The 21547-nt window shown below is 47.1% G+C and overlaps 1 protein-coding gene across 1 annotated transcript in view; it reads left to right on the forward strand.

Annotated features, from left to right (window-relative positions):
• The first annotated feature begins 16029 nt into the window (after positions 1 to 16029).
• The window catches only part of wdr43 (WD repeat domain 43), a 62246-nt gene continuing 56728 nt past the window's right edge, over positions 16030 to 21547 (forward strand). Inside the window, exon 1 of the mRNA XM_070885735.1 lies at positions 16030 to 16246. Coding sequence (XP_070741836.1) covers positions 16043 to 16246 — 204 coding nt within the window. The 5' untranslated portion in view covers positions 16030 to 16042. The remainder of the gene's footprint in view (positions 16247 to 21547) is intronic.

The following is a 21547-nucleotide window of genomic DNA, read 5'->3' on the forward strand; positions in this document are numbered from 1 at the left end:
CCGTATTTCAGCTGTGATGTTAAGCCAGGGCCCTGCCTGCCTGATCAGGTGGATGTGAACGATCCCATGGCACTTTCGGCGAAGAGTAGGGGAGTTCCCCCAGTGTCCTGGCCAACATTCATCCTTCAACCAACACCACCAAAACCGAATAAGTGGTCATTTATATTGCATGGGTAATTTTCCTATCACATTTACCTGTAAAGCAACACTTTAAATTAATTCAAAAGCAAAGTACTGTGGATGCTGGAAAACTGAAATAACAACAGAAAACGCTGGAAATACTCAGCAGGTCAGGCAGCATCTGTGGAGAGAGAAACAGTTAACCTTTCAGGTCGATGACCTTTCATCAGAGTTCTGACCTGACTTGCTGAGTATTTCCAGAATTTTCTGTTTTTACTTTAAATTAAATCACTGTCTGTGAAGCACTCTAGAACGTCCTGAGGATATAAAAGGCGCCATATAAATGTTTTCTTTCTTGAAACTTATCCAAGTTCCACATAGTTAAATGAGATTGAAGTCCCGTCTCTCTCACATACACACCACCTATAGGATACACTGCAGCACAAGGTTTCTTCGACAGCACTGCCTTCCCCCATGACCTCCACAAGAGGATAAGAGCAGGAACATTGTTGTAACACCATCCTATCCATGTTCCCCTCCTTCATTGTTGCTGGGATTCTTACCTAACACCATCACTTCAAAGACAATAGTGGGCCAAGGAAAAGGCTCATGACCACCTTCTCAGAACAATTAGGGATGGGCAATAAATGTGGCCTTGCCAGTCACCCATGTCCCATGAACAAAATATTACATTGTCTCAGGGGAAGTAATAGAGGTAAATTCCTTTTAATTCATGGAACTGTTTTTTAAGTATGACATACTAGATGGGACTACAGGCAAGGAATTGTTTTACATGCTGCTCCCGATAGACTTAATTGTAGACTATTATAATAATGTATCACAGTCACTATCTGGGCTGCAGTTGTGAGGGTCTTTACCCCTTACACATTGCTCCTAAATATAGAAATTAATCTTATTAATATAATCTATAATACTAATCCTTTTGTTGCTGTACATGGCACTAGGCTGAGAGTAACATTGCACTTTTCACCTCAAGTTATTAACTAATATATTAATATTGTATATTATGATTTATTAGCAGTACTGATGTTATAAGCTAAATTACCTTACACTCTGCTTGTACAAGGAGGCCAGTTCATCATACCTGAGAGAAGTATATGGATTTTTAAAAGTTGTTTGATAAGGTGGCATATTAGAAAACATGCACATAAATTAAGGTACATCGTATTAAAGAGAATGGAGCGATATTGATAGAGGAATAGCTAACTCTTCAACTAGAGGTATTTACTCTAATCCCATTTCATAAGAAATAGGAACAGGAGTAGGCCACCTGGACCCTCAAGCCTGCTCCGCCATTCAATAAGATCATGGCTGATCTGAGGGCGCCGCCTCCGGAGGTCACCGGGGGACGTCAGAGGTAACCGGAGGTCACCGAGGGACATCGATGGGTGATGTGGTGGGAAGCTTGCGGTAGGCCCGAAGGTTTGGGTTTACGTGCTTTGACCCCCTATTAGGATCTATTTTGTTAGGGGCGTTTTAGACAGCGGGAGGGGGAGAGGTTGGGGGGTGGAGTTGTTTGGAGCGGGGGAGCGCCCTAGGGACCGACTACCCCCTCCTCCAGCGGCGATCGGACCACCTCCAGCTGCGGCAGATGGGCCTCTCCTCCACTACAGAGTCTGGGCCTCCTCAACGACGGCTGGACCTCCCGTGGCGACAGATGACCTCCTCCTCAATGACGACTGGGTCCCCCTCTCCCACGTTGGCGACTGGCCTCCCCTCCTCCTTCAGCGACGACTGGAGCTCTTCTTCCCCACCGGCGACCTGACCTCTTCTCCACCTCCAACACGTGGTGAGTTCCATGGCTGTGAACCCCCTTGCCCTCCCATCCTGAACCCCGGTGGGCAACTGACCCTCCCAATGCCTGCCCCCAACCAGGCCTCGGACCACCTACCTCCAAGGGCGCTACCCAGCACCGAGCCATCGGCCAACATCTCGCCGTAGGCAACTAGGCCCATATAGCAGTGTCTGGTCTCCAGTCGTCTTGGACCCCCTTGCTACTGGATCAAGACCTCGCTCAGCTAAGCCCGTGTGGTAGCCGGTGTGCAACGACTACCCCACGTTAAAAAAACTCACGCACAGGCATCTTCCACTCCGTTAACATGAAGTTCGGGACCTGGAACGTCAGGACCCTCATGGATAACCCCAACAGTGACGGGCCGGAATGTCACACCGCCATAGTTGCCCGGGAACTTAGACGCTTTGATATCGACATCGCCGCTCTAAGTGAGACCCGGTGGGCAGGGGAAGGTCAGCTCAATGAACAAGGTGGAGGTTACACCTTCTCCTGGAAAGGAAAACCAGAGGAAGAACGCCGCCTCCATGGAGTCGGCTTCGCCATCAAAAACAAGCTGGTTGACCGCCTCAAAGACTCCCCCTGCGCCTCATGACTCTTCGACTCACCCTATCCCGAAACCAGTGCGCCACAGTCATCAGTGCTTACGTCCCGACACTCGATGTAACTGATGAGGCCAAAGAGGGCTTTTACAACAACCTCGAAAAATCCCTGTCCTGCGTCCCCACGGGCGACAAACTGGTCCTCCTCGGTGACTTCAACGCCAGGGCTGGCAAGGACACAGACCTCTAGGGGAGTGTGATTGGCAGAGAGCGGGTAGGGAAAGCCAACTCCAGTGGTACCCTACTCCTGACAAAATGTCTAGAGCACGAACTTGTCATCACCAGCACCTTGTTCTGCCAGAGGGACAAATACAAGGCATCGTGGCAACACCCTCGCTTCAAGTCCGAGCCAGGGATCGCAAGGATGTGCGCATCACCCATGCCATGACAGGAGCCAACGACTGCTGGACAGACCACCGCCTAATCCGATCCACGACATCAACCTTAACCCCAAAGCGGAGGGGGCAGCAGAAGCAGTGCCATAAAAAAATCAATGCTGGAGCACTTAAGGACCCAGCTAAGAGAACCCTATACAGCCAGCGCCTCACAACTAACCTGGAGCGCCTTGACGACCCCGAGACGCAGAATGCCCACAGCGCTTGGTCTGCCCTCCAGGCCTCCATAACCAGTGCCTGCAAAGAGACGCTCGGTTACTCAACCAGGAAACACCAGGACTGATTTGATGAGAATGATCAGGAGATCCAAGAGCTAATAGATTGCAAGCGCAGGGCCTTTCTGAGCCTTAAACAACAACCCAAGGCGGGAGCAGCAAAGCAGCATTACAGACGGCTCAAGGCTGAGGTCCAACAAAAAACCCGGGACCTAAAGAATAGGTGGTGGATGGAGAAAGCACAGGAGATACAGCAGCTGGCCGACAGCCATGATGTGTGAGGATTCTTCATCGCAGTCAAGGCCACCTATGGGCCAAACACCCAAGGCCCCACTCCACTGCTGGCCAAGAACGGGGAAACACTCATCAAGGACACCGAGGCAGTCAGGGCCCGCTGGAAGGAGCACTTCGAAGATCTCTTCAATCGAGACTCTGCCTTTGACTCGAGTGTTCTCAACTCCATCCTGCAGCATGCTACCCGCCACCACCCCAACACTGCACGAGGTATAAAAAGGCATAAGACAGCTTAAAAATAACACGGCTATGCGTGTGGATGGAATCCCTGCTGAGGCATTGAAGTATGGTGGAGAGGCACTGCTGGCGCGAATACACGACCTCATCTCTCTCATCTGGAGGGAGGAGAGCATGCCGGGGGATCTCAGAGATGCAGTAATCGTGAACAACTTTAAAAAAAGGGGACAAGTCTGACTGCGGCAACGACAGAGGAATCTCCCTGCTATCAGCCACTGGGAAAGTCGTCGCTAGAGTCCTCCTCAACCGTCTTCTTCCCGTGGCCGAGGAGCTCCTCCCGGAGTCACAATGCAGATTTCGTCCCCTACGGAGCACAATGGACATGATTTTTGCAGCGTGTCAGCTACAGGAAAAATGCAGGGAACAGCGCCAGCCTTATACATGGCCTTCTTCAACCTTACAAAGGCCTTGAGACTGTCAACCGCGAGGGTCCATGGAGTGTCCTCCTCCATTTCGGATGTCCCCAAAAGTTCGTCACCATCCTCCGCCTGCTCCACGACGACATGCAGGCCGTGATCCTTACCAACGGATCCATCACAGACCCAATTCACGTCCGGACCGGGATCAAACAGGGCTGCCTCATCGCCCCAACTCTCTTGATCTTTCTTGCCGCCATGCTCCACCTCACAGTCATCAAGCTCCTCGCTGGAGTGGAACTAAACTACAGAACTAGTGGGAATCTGTTCAACCTGCGCCATCTCCAGGCCAGATCCAAGACCACCCCAACCTCTGTCGTCGAGCTACAGTACTCAGACGATGCCTGCGTCTGCGCACATAGAGGTTGCACTCCAGGACATAGTCGACGTATTTACTGAGGCGTACGAAAGCATGGGCCTTACGCTAAACATCCGTAAGACAAAGGTCCTCCACCAGCCTGACCTCACTGCACAGTCATCAAGATCCACGGCATATCCCTGGACACTGTTGACTACTTTCCATTTCTCGGGAACCTCCTATCAACAAGAGCAGGCATCGACAACGAGATCCAACACCGTCTCCAGTGTGCCAGTGCAGCCTTCGGCCGCCTGAGGAAAATAATGTTTTTAGACCAGGCCCTCAAAACTGCCACCAAGCTCATGCTCTCGAGGGCTGTAATAATACCTGCCCTCCTGTATGGCTCAGAGAAATGGACCATCTACAGTAGACACCTCAAGTTGCTGGAGAAATATCACCAACGATGTCTCTGCAAGATCCTACAAATCTCCTGTGAGGACAGGCGCACCAACATCAGCGTCCTCATTCAGGCTAACATCCCCAGCATTGAATCACTGACCACACTCGATCAGCTCCGCTGGGCAGGCCACATAGTCCGCATGTCAGACATGAGACTCCCAAAGCAAGTGCTCTACTTGGAGCTCCTTCACGGCAAATGAGCCAAAGGTGGGCAGCAGAAACGTTACAATGACACCCTCAAAGCTTCCCTGATAAAGTGCAACATCCCCACTGACACCTGGGAGTCCCTGGCCCAAGACTGCCCTAAGAGGGCGCTGAGCACCTTGAGCCTCACCGCCAAGAGCATGCAGAAATCAAGCATAGACAGCGGAAAGAGCGTGTGGCAAACCAGTCCCAGCGACCCCTTCTCTCAACGACTATCTGTCCCACCTGTGACTGAGTCTGTGGCTCTCGTATTGGACTGTTCAGCCACCAAAGAACTCACTTCAGGAGTGGAAACAATTCCAAGGGACTGCCTATGATGATCATGGCTGATCTGATCATGGACTCAGCTTCACTTCCCTCCCCGCTCCCCATAACCCTTTAATCACTTATCACTCAACAATCTGTCTATCTCCGCCTTAAATATATTCAATGAACCAGCCTCCACAGCTCTCTGGGGCAAAGAATTCCATAGATTTACAACTCACTGAGAGAAGAAATTCCTCCTCATCTCAGTTTTAAATTGGCGACCCCTTATTCTAAAACAATGTCCCCTAGTTCTAGATTGCCCCATGAGTGGAAACATCCTCTCTGCATCTACCTTGTTGAGCCCCCTCATTATCTTATTTGTCTCAATAAGATAGAAACATAGCAACATAGAAAATAGTTGCAGGAGTAGGCCATTCGGCCCCTCTAGCCTGCACCACCATTCAATAAGATCATGGCTGATCATTCACCTCAGTACCCCTTTCCTGCTTTCTCTCCATACCCCTTGATCCCTTTAGCCATAAGGGCCATATCTAACTCCCTCTTGAATATATTTAACGAACTGGCATCAACAACTTTCTGTGGTAGAGAATTCCAAAGGTTAACGTCAGAGCGAAGAAGTTTCTCCTCATCTCAGTCCTAAAAGGCTTACCCCTTAGACTGTGATCCCTGGTTCTGGACTTCCCCAACATCGGGAACATTCATCCTGCATCTAACATGTCCAATCCCGTCAGAATTTTATATGTTTCAATGAGATCCCCTCTCATTCTCCTAAACTCCAGTGAATACAGGCCCAGTCGATCCAGTCTCTCCTCATATGTTAGTCCTGCCATCCCGGGAATCAGTCTGGTGAACCTTCGCTGCACTCCCTCAATAGCAAGAATGTCCTTCCTCAGATTAGCAGACCAAAACTGAATACAATATTCCAGGTGAGGCCTCACCAAGGCCATGTACAACTGCAGTAAGACCTCCCTGCTCCTGTACTCAAATCCCCTAGCTATGAAGGCCAACTTGCCATTTGCCTTCTTCACCGCATGCTGTACCTGCATGCCAACTTTCAATGACTGATGCACCATGACACTCAGGTCTCGTTGCACCTCCCCTTTTCCTAATTGCCGCCATTCAGATAATATTCTGCCTTCCTTTTTTTGCCACCAAAGTGGATAACCTCACATTTACCCACATTATACTGCATCTGCCATGCATTTGCCCATTCACCTAACCTGTCCAAGTCACCCTGCAGCCTCTTAGCATCCTCCTGACAACTCACACCACAACCCAGCTTAGTGTCATCTGCAAACTTGGAGATATTACACTCAATTCCTTCATCTAAATCATTGATGTATATTGTAAATAGCTGGGGTCCCAGCACTGAACCCTGCAGCACCCCACTAGTCCCTGCCTGCCATTCTGAAAAGGACCCGTTTATCCTGACTCTCTGCTTCCTGTCTGCCAACCAGTTCTCTATCCACATCAATACATTACCCCCAATACCATGTGCTTTAATTTTGCACACTAATCTCTTGTGTGGGACCTTGTCAAAAGCCTTCTGAAAGTCCAAATATACCACATCCACTGGTTTTCCCTTGTCCACTCTACTAGTTACATCCTCAAAAAATTCTAGAAGATCTGTCAAGAATGATTTCCCTTTCATAAATCCATGCTGACTTGGACCGATCCTGTCACTGCTTTCCAAATGCACTGCTATTTCATCTTTAATAATTGATTCCAACATTTTCCCCACTACTGATGTCAGGCTAACCGATCTATAACTCCCCGTTTTCTCTCACCGTCTTTTTTTTTTAAAAGTGGTGTTACATTAACTACCCTCCAGTCCATAGGAACTGATCCATAGTCGATAGACTGTTGGAAAATGATCACCAATGCATCCACTATTTCTAGGGCCACTTCCTTAAGTACTCTGGCATGCAAACTATCAGGCTGGGGATTTATCTGCCTTCAATCCCATCGATTTCCCTAACACAATTTCCTGACTAATAAGGATTTCGTTCAGTTCCTCCTTCTCGCTAGACCCTTGTATTTCCGGAAGGTTATTTGTCTCTTCCTTTGTGACGACAGAACCAAAGTATTTGTTCAATTGGTCTGCCATTACTTTGTTCCCCATTATAAATTCACCTGATTCTGACTGCAAGGGACCTACGTTTGTCTTCACTAATCTTTTTCTCTTCACATATCTATAGAAACTTTTGCAGTCAGTTTTTATGTTCCCAGCAAGCTTCCTCTCATACTCTATTTTTCCCCTCCTAATTAAATCGTTTGTCCTCCTCTGCTGAATTCTAAATTTCTCCCAGTTTTCAGGTTTGCTGCTTTTTCTTGTCAATTTATATGCCTCTTTCTTGGATTTAACACTATCCCTAATTTCCCTTGTTAGCCACGGTTGAGCCACCTTCCCCGTTTTATTTTTTACTCCAGACAGGGATGTACAATTGTTGAAGTTCATCCATGTGATCTTTAAATGTCTGCCATTGCCTTTCCACCGTCAACCCTTTAAGTATCACTCGCCAGTCTATTCTAGCCAATTCATGTCTCATACCATCGATGTTACCTTTCCTTAAGTTCAGGACCCTAGTCTCTGAATTAACTGTGTCACTCTCCATCTTAATAAAGAATTCTACCATATTATTGTCACTCTTCCCCAAGGGGCAACAAGATTGCTAATTAGTCCTTTCTCATTACACATCACCCAGTCTAGGATGGCCAGCCCTCTAGTTGGTTCCTTGACATATTGGTCAAGAAAATCATCACTAATACACTCCAGTAAATCCTCCTTCACCATATTGCTACCAGTTTGATTTGCCCAATCTATATGTAGATTAAAGTTGCCCATGACAACTGCTGTATCTTTATTGCACGCATCCCTAATTTCTTGTTTGATGCTGTCCCCAACCTCACTACTGCTGTTTGGTGGACTGTACACAAATTCCACTAGCATTTTCTGTCCTTTGGTATTCCGCAGCTCTACCCATACAGATTCCACATCATCCAAGCTAATGTCCTTCCTTACTACTGCGTTAATTTCCTCTTCATCCAGCAATGCTACCCCACCTCCTTTTCCTTTCTGTCTATCCTTCCTGAATGTTGAATACCCCTGGATGTTGAGTTCCCAGCCTTGGTCACCCTGGAGCCATGTCTCCATAATCCCAATTATATCATATTCGTTAATAGCTGGCTGTGCAGTTAATTCATCCACCTTTTTATGAATACTCCTCGCATTGAGGCACAGAGCCTTCAGGCTTGTCTTTTTAATACTCTTTGTCCCTTTAGAATTTTGCTGTATTGTGGACCCTTTTGATTTTTGCCTTGGGTTTCTCTGCCCTCCACTTTTACTTTTCTTCTTTCTACCTTTTGCTTCTGCACCCATTTTACTTCCCTCTGTCTCCCTGCATAGGTTCCCATCCTCCTGCCATATTAGTTTAACCCCTCCCCAACAGCACTAGCAAACACTCCCCCTAGGACATTGGTTCCGGTCCTGCCCGGGTGCAGACCGTCCGGTTTGTACTGGTCCCACCTCCCCAAAAACCGCTTCCAATGTCCCAGGAATTTGAATCCCTCTCTCCTGCATCACTCCTCAAGCCACGTATTCATCTTAGCTATCCTGCTATTTCTACTTTGACTCGCACGTGGCACTGGCAGCAATCCTGAGATTATTACCTTTGAGGTCCTACTTTTTAATTTAACTCCTAGCTCCCTAAATTCAGCTTGTAGGACCTCATCCCGTTTTTTACCTATGTCGTTGGTACCTATATGCACCACGACAACTGGCTGTACACCCTCCCGCTCCAGAATGCCCTGCAGCCGTTCCGAGACATAGTTGACCCTTGCACCAGGGAGGCAACATACCATCCTGGATCACCTCTCATTCTTCTGAACTCCAACGAGTACAGGCCCAACATGCTCAACCTTTCTTCATGAGTCAACCCTTCATCTCAGGAATCTACCGAGTGAACTTTCTCTGAACTGCCTCCGATGCAATTATATCCCTCCTTAAATAAGGAGAACAAAACTGTACGCAATACTCTAGGTATGGCCTCACCAATACTCTGTACAGTTGTAGCAGGACTTCTCTGCTTTTATAATCTATCCGCCTTGCAATAAAGGCCAACATTCCATTTGCCTTCCTGATTACTTGCGATACCTGCATACTAACTTGTGTTTCATGCACAAGGACCTCCAGATCTCTCTGTACTGCAGCATTTTGTAATTTCCCTCCCCTTTTATGTTCTGCCTTTTTAAATACCAAAGAAAGGAAAAAAATAAGATCTTGCATTTATACAGCGCCTTTCACAACCTCAGGACATCCCAAAGTTCTTCACAGCCAATTAAGTACTTTAGAGTGTCGTCAAGTTGTAATGTTAGATGTTATAATCTCTGCCTCAATAGCCATATGTTGTAAAGCAGTCATTGCTCTAATAAGAAAGAAAGACTTGCATTTATATCGGGACGTGCTTATTTGTACTGTGAAAATGGCCGGGCTGGTCCACCCTTTGTCAACCCTTATCCACTTGGAGGATAAGCCATACTTTGAAGTTTCTCTGGAATGTGTAACTGGAACCGGCCATCCCAAGGTCTCACTGACTTTGCAAATTGTAACTCAATCCACTTTGACTTCCAGAAGCCACAGAGGATAGATCTCCCCAAAAGATACCAAGGGTCAGCCAAAGTGCCTTATCCCAGCGCAAATGCATCCCTCCCCCAGCCAAACTGCCTTACCCCAGTGCAAATGCATTCTTCCCCCAGCCAAACTGCCTTACCCCAGCGCAAGGGCATGCCTCCCCCAGCCAAAGTGCCTTAACCCAGTGCAAGTAACCACCTTACTCCCCACTCCCACCCCACCATAGATGGGACATTGTGTACGGATTGTTAACAGGTTTATTGGGTATGAAGTGAATAGTGACCGTGTCGTAATGTCCTAGGGAGAGTGTTTGCTAGTGCTGCTGGGGAGGGGTTAAACGAATATGGCAGGGGGATGGGAACCTATGCAGGGAGACAGAGGGAAGTAGAATGGGGGCAGAAGCAAAAGATAGAAAGAAGAAAAGTAAAAGTGGAGGGCAGAGAAAATCAAGGCAAAAAACCAAAAGGTCCACATTACAGCAAAATTCTAAAGGGGCAAAGGCTGTTTCTAAGAAAAGCCTGAAGGCCCTATGCCTCAAAGCGAGGAGTATTCGTAATAAGATGGACGAATTAACTGCACAGATAGCAGTTAACGGAGACAAGACTCCAGGGTGACCAAGGCTGGGAACTCAACATACAGAGGTATTCAATATTTAGGAAGGACAGACAGAAAGAAAAAGGAGGTGGGTGGCGTTGCTGGTTAACGTGGAAATTATTGCAATAGTAAGGAAGGACATTAGCTTGGATGATGTGGAATCTGTATGGGCGGAGCTACGGAATACCAAAGGGCTGAAAATACTAGTGGGAGTTGTGTACAGACCACCAAACAATAGTAGTGAGGTTGGGGACAGCATCAAACAAGATATTAGAGATGCATGCAATAAAGGTACAGCAGTTATCAGGGGCGACTTTAATCTACATATTGACTGGGTTAACCAAACTGGTAGCAATGCGGTGGAGGAGGATTTTGCGAAGTGTATTTGGTATGGTTTTCGAGACCAATATGTCGAGGAACCAACTAGAGGGCTGGCCATCCTGGACTGGGTGATTTGTAATGAGAAAGGACTAATTAACAATCTTGTTGTGTGAGGCCCCTTGGGGACGAGTGACCATAATATGGTCGAATTCTTTATTAAAATGGAGAGTGACACAGTTAATTCAGAGACTAGGGTCCTGAACTTAAGGAAAGGTAACTTCGATGGTATGAGACGTGAATTGGCTAGAATAGACTGGCGAATGATGCTTAAAGGGTTGACGGTGGATAGGCAATGGCAAACATTTAAAGATCACATGGATGAACTCCAACAATTGTACATCCCTATCTGGAGTAAATATAAAACGGGGAAGGTGGCTCAACCGTGGCTAACAAGGGAAATTAAGGATAGTGTTAAAGCCAAGGAAGAGACAAATAAATTGGCCTGAAAAAGCAGCAAACCTGAAAACTAGTAGAATTTTGTAATACAGCAGAGGAAGGCAAAGGGTTTAATTAGGAGGGGGAAAATAGAGTATGAGAGGAAGCTTGCTGGCAACATAAAAACTGACTGCAAAAGCTTCTATAGATATGTGAAGAGATAAAGATTAGTGAAAACAAACGTAGGTCCCTTGCAGTCAGATTCAGGCGAATTTATAATGGGGAACAAAGAAATGGCGGACCAGTTAAACAAATACTTTGGTTCTGTCTTCACGAAGGAAGACACGAATAACCTTCCAGAAATAGTAGGGGACCGAGGGTCTAGTGGAAAGAGGAACTGAAGGAAATCCTTATTAGGCGGGAAATTGTGTTAGGGAAATTGATGGGATTGAAGGCCGATAAATCCCCAGGGCCTGATAGTCTCATCCCACAGTACTTAAGGAAGTAGCCCTAGAAATAGTGGATGCATTGGTGATCATTTTCCAACAGTCTATCGACTATGGATCGGTTCCTATGGACCGGAGGGTAGCTAATGTAACACCACTTTTTAAGAAAGGAGGGAGAGAGAAAACGCGTAATTATAGACCGGTTAGCCTGACATCAATAGTGGGGAAAATGTTGGAATCAATTATTAAAGATGAAATAGCACCACATTTGGAAAGCAGTGACAGGATCGGTCCAAGTCAGCATGGATTATGAAAGAGAAATCATGCTTGACAAATCTTCTGGAATTTTTTGAGGATGTAACTAGTAGAGTGGACAAGGGAGATCTGGTGTATTTGGACTTTCAAAAGGCTTTTGACAAGGTCCCACTCAAGAGATTGGTGTGCAAAATTAAAGCACATGGTATTGGGTGTAATGTACTGACATGGATAGAGAACTGGTTGGCAGACAGGAAGCAGAGAGTCGGGATAAACGGGTCCTTTTCAGAATGGCAGGCAGTGACTAGTGGGGTGCCGCAGGGCTCAGTGCTGGGACCCCAGCTATTTACAATATAGTTTAATGATTTAGATGAGGTAATTGAGTGTAATATCTCCAAGTTTGCAGATGACACTAAGCTGGCTGGCGGTGTGAGCTGTGAAGAAGACGCAAAAAGGCTGTAGCGTGACTTGGACAGGTTAGGTGAGTGGGCAAACGCATGGCAGGTGCAGTATAATGTGGATAAATGTGAGGTTATCCACTTTGGTGGCAAAAACAGGAAGGCAGAATATTATCTGAATGGCGGCAGATTAGGAAAAGGGGAGGTGCAACAAGACCTGGGTGTCATGGTACATCAGTCATTGAAAGTTGGCATGCAGGTAAAGCAGGCGGTGAAGAAGGCAAAAGGTATGTTGGCCTTCATAGCTAGGGGATTTGAGTATAGGAGCAGGAAGATCTTACTGCAGTTGTACAGGGCCTTAGTGAGGCCTCACCTGGAATATTGTGTTCAGTTTTGGTCTCCTAATCTGAGGAAGGATGTTCTTGCTATTGAGGGAGTGCAGCGAACGTTCACCAGATTGATTCTCGGGATGGCTGGATTGACATATGAGGGGAGACTGATCAACTGGGCCTGTATTCACTGGAGTTTAGAAGTATGAGTGGGGATCTCATAGAAACATATAAAATTCTGATGGGACTGGACAGGTTAGATGCAGGAAGAATGTTCCCGATGTTGAGGAAGTCCAGGACCAGGGGATATAGTCTAAGGATAAGGGGTAAGCCATTTAGGACCGAGATGAGGAGAAACTTTGTCACTCAGAGTTGTTAACCTGTGGAATTCCCTTCCGCAGTGAGTTGTGATGCCAGTTCATTGGATATATTCAAGAGGGAGTTAGATATGGCCCTTACGGCTAAAGGGATCAAGGGGTATGGAGAGAAAGCAGGAAAGGAGTACTGAGGTGAATGATCAGCCATGATCTTATTGAATGGTGGTGCAGTCTCGAAGGGCTGAATGGGCCTACTCCTGCACCTATTTTATATGTAACTTTTGGATTTCATCCACGCCAACGATGTCCCCTGTAGGGGAGTTGGAAGAACGTGGTCCGTCCTCCCCGAGTTCTCTTTCTCCCCTCTGATCGACCCCCCCCCCCCCATACATGCCTCTTTCCCGCTCTCTCTCTCCCCCCCAGTCTCTCAATTTCCCCCCCCACCCCAGTCTCTCTCTCTGTCCCCCAGCTTCTCTCTCTCCCAGTCTCTCTCTCTTCTTCCACCCCGCCTCTCAGCCCCCCGCCACTTCTCTGCCTGTCACCGCTCTCGGCCATTTGTCACCATTCTCGGCCGTCCGCCGCCGCCACTCTCGGCCGTCCGCCGCCGCCCACTCGGCATTCCGCCGCCGCTCTCGGTCCCTCCGCCGGCACCTCCGACAATGCAGAACTACCTAGATTTTTGTGCTCAAGTCCCTGGATTGGGATTTGAACCCACAACCTTCGAACTCAGGAGCGAGAGTGTTACCCACTGAGGCATGGCTGGCATCACTGTATGAATACATCTTCAAACGTTCTCCTTTTTTTGTCCAGTGACACTGTGCCTGCGCCCTATTGTTACCAATTCACCAAGTAGTGGAAACAATCTTTTAGTATTTACCCCTTGAATACGATTTATTAGTTTCCTCATTTAACCATCGTTATTTAAGTGAAAAAAGCCCAAGTTTATTAATAGAAAAAACTTGTATTTCTGTAGTGCCTTTCACAACCTCAGGATGTCCCAAAGTGTTTTACAGCCAATGAAATACTTTTTGAAGTGTAGTCACGGTTGCAATGTAGGAAACATGCCAACACATTTGCCTCTGAGGCAGAAGGTTTTGGGTTCGAGCCATGCCTCAGTGGGTAACACTCCCGCTCATGATTTAGAGGGTTGTGGGTTCAAATCCCACTCCCGGAAATTGAGCACATAAATCTGACACTCCAGTGCAGTGCTGAATTCTGCACTGTCGGAGGTGCCGTCTTTCGGATGAGACGTTAAACCAAGGACCTGTCTGCCCTCTCAGGTGGACGTAAAAGATCCCATGGCACTATTTCGAAGAAGAGCAGGAGAGTTCTCCTCCGTGTCCTCACCAATATTTATCCCTCAATCAGCATAACAGAAAGATTATCTTGTCATTATCACATTGCTGTTTGTGGGAACTTGCTGTGCGCAAATTGGCTGCTGTGTTTCCTACATCATCATCATCATCATCATCATAGGCAGTCCCTCGGAATCGAGGAAGACTTGCTTCCATTCTTAAAATGAGTCCTTCGGTAGCTGAACAGTCCAATATGAGAGCTACATTCCCTGTCACAGGTGGGACAGATAGTTGTTGAGGGTAAGGGAGAGTGGAACAGATTTGCTGCACGCTCGTTCTGCTGCCTGCGCTTGATTTCTGCATGTTCTTGGCGATGAGACTCCGCGCCCTCCCGGATGCACTTCTTCCACTTAGGGCGGTCTTTGGCTCGAGACTCCCAGGTGTCATCGGGGATGTTGCACTTTATCAAGGAGGCTTTGAGGGTGTCCTTGTAACGTTTCCTCTGCCCACCTTTGGCTCGTTTGCCATGAAGGAGTTCCGAGTAGAGCGCTTGCTTTGGGAGTCTCGTGTCAGGCATGTGGACAATGTGGCCTGCCCAGTGGAGCTGATCAAATGTGGTCAGTGCTTCAATGCTGGGGATGTTGACCTGGTTGAGGACGTTAATGTTGGCGCGTCTGTCCTCCCAGGGGATTTGTAGGATCTTGCGGCGACATCGCTGGTGGTATTTCTCCAGCGACTTGAGGTGTCTACTATACATGGTCCATGTCTCTGAGCCATACAGGAACCATTGCAACAGTGACTGCACTCCAAAAGTACATTCCTACATTGCAACAGTGACTACACTCCAAAAGTACTTCATTTGCTCTCAAGCCTTTTGCGTTGTCTGCTGGTTGTGAATGGCGCTATATAAATGCAAGTCTTTCTTTCAGATTTCCAGCATCTGCAGTATTAGATTATAATTGCAATATATTAACATTGTAAGTGTCAGCAGTGGGTAACACACTTGCCTCTGAGTCAGGAACTTGAGCACATGAATCTAGGCTGACCCTCAGTGCAGCGCTGAGGTTGATACCATCTTTCAGATGAGACGTTAAACCGAGGCCGGCAAGTGGATGCAAAAGATTTCGAAAAAGAGCAGGTGAGTTACTCCCGGTGCCCTGGCTAATATTCAATGCTGCCGCGTTTCCCAAATCACAACATTATAGTAGTATAGTATTAGGCGGTCCCTCGTATCGAGGATGACTTGCTTCCACACCAAAAAGGGATGAGTTCACAGGTGTTTCAATGAGGGACAGGACATTCTAGGTCCCAAACTACATATTGAAGGGTGGAAGATGCCTGTGCTTGGATTTTTTTAACGTGGGGTGGGCCGTTGCACCCCAGCCACCACACGGGCTTGACAGAACTAGGTCCTGATCCAGTGGCTAGGGTTACCCAAGACGACTGGAGACCAGGCTTTGCTGCACGGACCTAGTGCGCACACATAGCGAAGTGTGGGCTGGCTCAGTGATTACACTCCAAAAGTACTTTATTGCCTGTAAAGCGCTTTGAGAGAGCCGGTGGTTGTGAAAGGCCGCCATATGAATGTTTTGTATCAGCAGAGCAGCACTGCCGCTGTCCCCGGGGCGATGATGGGCAGGCGGGGCCCCGCCCCCCCAGGAGCCGTGCGCCTGCGCGCTGCACACCACGTGTCGAGGACAGCATGGCGGCGGGCGGCGGCAGAGCGGAGAGTTGCTGCGCCTTCTCCCCGGGGCCGGCCCAGTGCTTGGCGGCGGCCGCGGCAGACGGCCGAGTGCGGGTGTGGAGCACGCAGGGCAGCGGCCAGAGGCATGAGTACGTGCCTTCCTCGCACCTCAGCGCCACTTGCAGCTGCTTATCGTGGGCTCCCCCGCGGCGACCGCGGCAGGTGAGTGGCAGGCTTCGGCGGGGCCTAGTCAGCGACAGGCGGGCGTGAGGGAGGGCCTGGCGGTAACGTAGCGAGGGAGGCGAGGGCAGTCGCTTCACCCCGGGGCGGGCAATCTGTAAGTGAGTGGGGAGCGTCCTCGGTGCTTCTTCGCCGCTCCGCCGCTGCATGTGGCTCTCGGGCCCGGAGCTGCTTCCCCTCATAGGCCCCCGAGTCTGTGGGAGGCCGCGGCTTTCTCTCTCTATCGCTCTCTCTCTCGGTGATAATCTGATAAAACTTCTATCCCGCCGCACTGTTCCCGATTTTATTTATTTTCCTTCCTCCCCCCCACAAGAAAACCCACCGAAAATTTGCTGAAGTTTTAAACTCCTGAGTTGAGGGTTACGGAAATATCATCGTCCTTCTGGTAAATTGCAAACTCGATTGTAAGCCTGACTGCATTGGGCTGAGGCTCCGAGCCGAGGGGTCTTTTTTGTTAGGGGGTTCTGCAGTGTGCTGAGTGACTGGGGGTGGGGGGGAAAGGACACGGGTCCGATTGCCTCTTGTGCCCGAAGTAATCTGGACGTGAGCCGTCTGGGGGTTTGATTCATATGGCCAGCGGAATCGTGCTCCTTGCAGAGTTAAGCCACGAGCTCTCTGGGACTTGATTTTAAACCAGAAATGAAGGTAATTCGCAGCGGCAGGAAAGGTTGACATCTTCACACTGCACGTGTACGTGTGAGCCGATGTATTGGCAAACTTGCTTTAGATTTGAGAGAAATTAGGAAAGAAGGAATGTGGGGAAATGGCGCTACTAAGGCTACAAAACCTTCAGTTTTGTATTTTCTTTTCTAAGGACTTTAATGATATTTACATCTATAGATGTGAACTCCAGTTTAGTGATACATTTTCGTCCTTCAGAAAAACTTGAACTGGGCCCCGTGGTTCAATAGCTTTAAAGCTGTAGCAATACAAGTGTAGTTGACCCTGAGCTGAGTTTTTGACCCCATATCTTCTCCATCACTAAGACCGCCTGCTTCCACATTCGGCATATCGCATATCTGCTGAAATCCACATCTATGCTTTTGCTACCTTCAGACTCAATTATTCTGTTACATGTCAAACTTTTACAGTTCTGACGAAGGGTCACAGACCTGAAACGTTAACTCTGTTTCTCTCCACAGATGCTGCCTGACCTGAGATTTCCAGTATTTTCTGTTTTATTTCAACTGTTCCTGGCTGTCCTCTCATCTTCCACCCTCCATAAACTTGGGTCCATCTAAAACTCTGATACCTGTATCTTAACTTTCACCAAGTCTCATTCCTATTACCCTTGTGTTGGCTTCTGGTCTGCCAACGATTCAAACTAAAAATTCTTGCAATCAAATTCCTCCATGGCCTCTCCCCTCCCTATCTCCATAACCTCTTCCAGCCCTACAATAACTTGTATTTAAGTAGTGCCTTTAATGTCGTAAAACGTCTCTGCTTCACAAAAGTGTTGTTTAACAAAATTTGATGCCAAGCCATATAAGGATATTAGGGCAACGGTAAGATTTAAGGAGCGTCCTAAAAGAGGAAAGGATGGTAGAAAGGTGAAGAGGTTTAGGAAAGGAACTCCAGAGGTTAGAGTCTTTACAGCTGAAGGCACAGCCGCCAACAACAACTTGTATATATGTTACACCTTTTAAGAGTAAAACGGCCCAAGTGGCTTCACAAAAGTGGTGTTAAACAAAATTTGACACCAAGTCACATATGTAGAAATTAGGACAGTGGAGCAAAAGCTTGGTTAAAGAGGTAGGTTTTACGGAGCATCTTAAAAAGAGGCGGAGAGGTTTAGGGAGGGAATTCCAGAGCTTAGGGCCTGGGCAACTGAAGGCACAGCCACCAATGGTTGAGTGATGCTCAAGAGGCCAGAATTAGGGGAGCGCAGATATCTTGTGTGTAGTTGGGGTGGAGGAGATTTGAGAGAGAGAGAGAGGGGTGAGGTCATGGAGGAATTTGGAAACAAGGATGAGAATTTTAAAATTGAGGAGTTGCTCAACTGGGTGTCGATGGAGGTCAACGAGCACAGGGCTGATGGATGAACGGGGCTTGGTGTGAGTTAGGACACGGGCAGCTGCGTTATCTAGATGACCAAGTTAGCAGAGGATAGTAAGTGGGAGGCCGACCAGAAATGCATGGAATAGTCAAGTCTAGAGGTAAAAAAGGCATGGATGAGGATTTCAGCAACAGATGAGCTGAGGCAGGGGCTTTGGTCTTGCCAGGGAATTTCTAGTTGGAGGAAATTTCTGCTATTCCAATGCTCTGTTGGACAAGCAGTCTGACAATTTGAAGACAGCGGAGGTGTCGAGAAGTGGTGGTGAGGTAGAGCTGGGTGTTTCCGAGGGGCAGCTTGTAGGGATAATTCTTAGGGGACACCAGAGGCAACGATGTGGGAGCGGAAACAGCTGTTGCAAGTAATTCTCTGACTGACTGGAAAGGTAAAAATGGACCCAGGCAAGTGCAGTCCCACCCGGCTGGACGACGGTGGATAGGTGTTTGAAAAGGATCAACCGCATCAAAGACAGCGTCTACCCTCCATGAACTCTGCGTTCCCCCAATTCTGTCTTGTAAATCCCTGATTTCCTTCGTCCCACCATTAATAGCAGTGACTTTAGCTGTCTATTTCCTAATCTGTGGAATTCCCTACCTAAACTTCTGCATCTCCACACCTCCTTTTAAGATGTTCCTTAAAAACTACCTGTGACCAAGCTGTTGGTCATCTATCCTAATGTTGACTCCTTTGGCTCGGTGTCAATATTTTTTGTCTGATTGTGCTCCTCTGAAGTGCCTTGGGACATGTTGGGGATAGGAAGGGGCGAAGCCATGGAGGAAATTGAACAGGAGGATGACACTTAAAATCGAAGCATTGGTGGGGATGAGAGCTAATGTAAGTTAGGATACAGGAGGCAAAGTGTCTGTCAATTGTTGTCTGATAATGCTACTGTGAAGCGCCTTGGGATATTTTACTACATTAAAGGCACTATATAAATACAAGATGTTTTGGATAAGCTCAAATTTATGGAGGGTGGAAAATGGGAGGATGGCCATGAGAACAATGGAATAGTCTGGAGGTAATGAGCATGGACGATGGTCTCAGCAGCAGATGGGCTGAGGTGGAAACAGACAGTATCATGGAGGTGGGAGTAGACATTCTTAGTGACACAGAGGATATGGGCCTGGAAGCTCAGCTCTGGGTCACATAAGACGCTGAGGTTGAGAACAGTCTGGTTCAACAGGGGCCAGGTTGGGGGGGTGGAATTGGTGGCTAAGGAATGGAGTTTGTGGCGGGGACGAAAGACGGTGGCTTCCCAATGTTTAATTGATGAAAAATGCAGCTCATCCAGGACTAGATGTCAGACCAGCAGTTTGACAACACACACTGGAGGGTTTGGGAGGGGTGGTGTTAGAGTAGAGCTGGGTGACATCAGTGTACATGTAGAACCTGGCTTCTTTGGGGGAAGCATATAAATGATAAATGGGTAGGGCCAAGGGTAGATCTCTCAAGGGGCTGAATGGGATGTATGTGGTTTTTTAAAAAAAGAACTGAAGTTGATTTGAGGGGGGGGGCGGGGTGGGGTGGAGAGGAGAAGGGAAGTTACATGTGGCTGCATCGAAGGGTTGGCTTTACAGAAGTAGGTCTTGGGTAGTTTGTCAAAGACTTGTTTTACAGCAGTTTTTTTGAAGTGAGTGTTCTCCTGGTTTACCCTTGCCCATAACGAGGGAGAAGGCAGACCAAGTCTGGGTTGACTCTGTGCAATCCAAAGATTCCAGTATAGTTGGGCTACAGGGAAAAATTGAAGATTATTGTCTTTAGGTTTTTTTTGGTTTGCCCAATATAATCCATTCTTTTCTATTTCCTGAGTGGCCTCGGCTGCCTTAGTTTCTTGTCTGGTACAATAAACCAGTGGTTTTCAAACACTTCTGTCGGAGGACTCTGCAAACAGATGCATTTCTATTGAACGTTTTGAAAGATAGTCACTACTTTAAGGGGAAAATGCTGTTGTGGCAGAAAACCAGTTTTATTTATTTATATATAGTAAATTCCTATCCGTCAGCTCAGCAGCGTCAATGGGGCAACAGAAATAATGTGCTAAAAATCAAATGCAGAAAATGTTATACCTTGTGGGTCCCTTCATGGATGAACACCAGTTATAAAATCTGTTGCACCATCCTTGTCTGTTGAGTACAGTTACAATTTGCTGATGTTGGAGTGGGTGAAGCCATGTGGTCGAACTACCTTTTTCTAGTCCAGCACATTGTTCAGTGTCCTAATGAACATTTAAATGATAAAAATTGGCACCCCTTTGTCAAGTTTTAGTGAACTTGTCTCATTGTGGTATCACTTGCTGATGGAATCCATATGGACTGTGTTAAAAGCTGAGAATGTGATGTGGTAGACAAGAGCAACATTTTAAGTCTTTTCAAACAGTCACGTGCATCCGGTGGGTTTTTGAGCATTTAGATGTTTTGATTTGGTGCTTTCATTGCTGCTGTTTGTTTTTTGCATTATTTATTGGCATTAGTTGTTTGCCGATGACCACTAACTCCTGCCAGTTACCTTAATTTCATTTGATCATTTTTTGATTTAAATTTGATTGAAACTAGACTAGTTGTTTTAAAGTAGCAGCTGACAGGAAGTGTGCGCTTTACCACAGGGCAATAACAGCTTGATTTACAAAAGAATGATATTCTAGTGTGTACCACGTTCTGTTTTTTAAAATTCAGTCTCAAAGGCTAGGCACTTGACAGGTGCATACGCATGTCCTTTTAGGTGCTTTTATTAATGCTGCAATTACTAAGGACCCAAGTTTCCACATGATTCGCGCCTGATTTTTAGGAGCAACTGGTGGAGAACGGACTATTTTAGAAATCGCAATTCTCCACATTTTTTTTTCTGCAGTTTTAGTCAGGTAGAACAGTTCTAGTTTAGAACAGAATTTTTTCTTCAAAAGGGGGCGTGTCCGGCCACTGACGCCTGATTTGAAAGTTTCCACAGTGAAAATGTACTCCAAACTAAAGTAGAATGGTGCCAGTGAAGATTTTTGTAGAACTGAAAAAACCTGTTCTACACATTAAAAAAATCAGGCGCAGGTTACAAATTAGGCGTCCAGAACGAGGTGGAGGGGAAGGGAACTCATTAAATTCGACAATAAATCCTTATTTATACTTATACAAATAAATCCAACCTGAATAAACATTTATAAGCCAAGAAAAGATTAAATAAACCACCTTCCTACCTGTGTGAAAGTGCTTCAGCCAGGGAGAATTCTGCAGCTGTTCGTG

This window comes from Pristiophorus japonicus, chromosome 7 (genome assembly GCF_044704955.1).
Source record: "Pristiophorus japonicus isolate sPriJap1 chromosome 7, sPriJap1.hap1, whole genome shotgun sequence".
Lineage (NCBI taxonomy): Eukaryota > Metazoa > Chordata > Chondrichthyes > Pristiophoridae > Pristiophorus > Pristiophorus japonicus.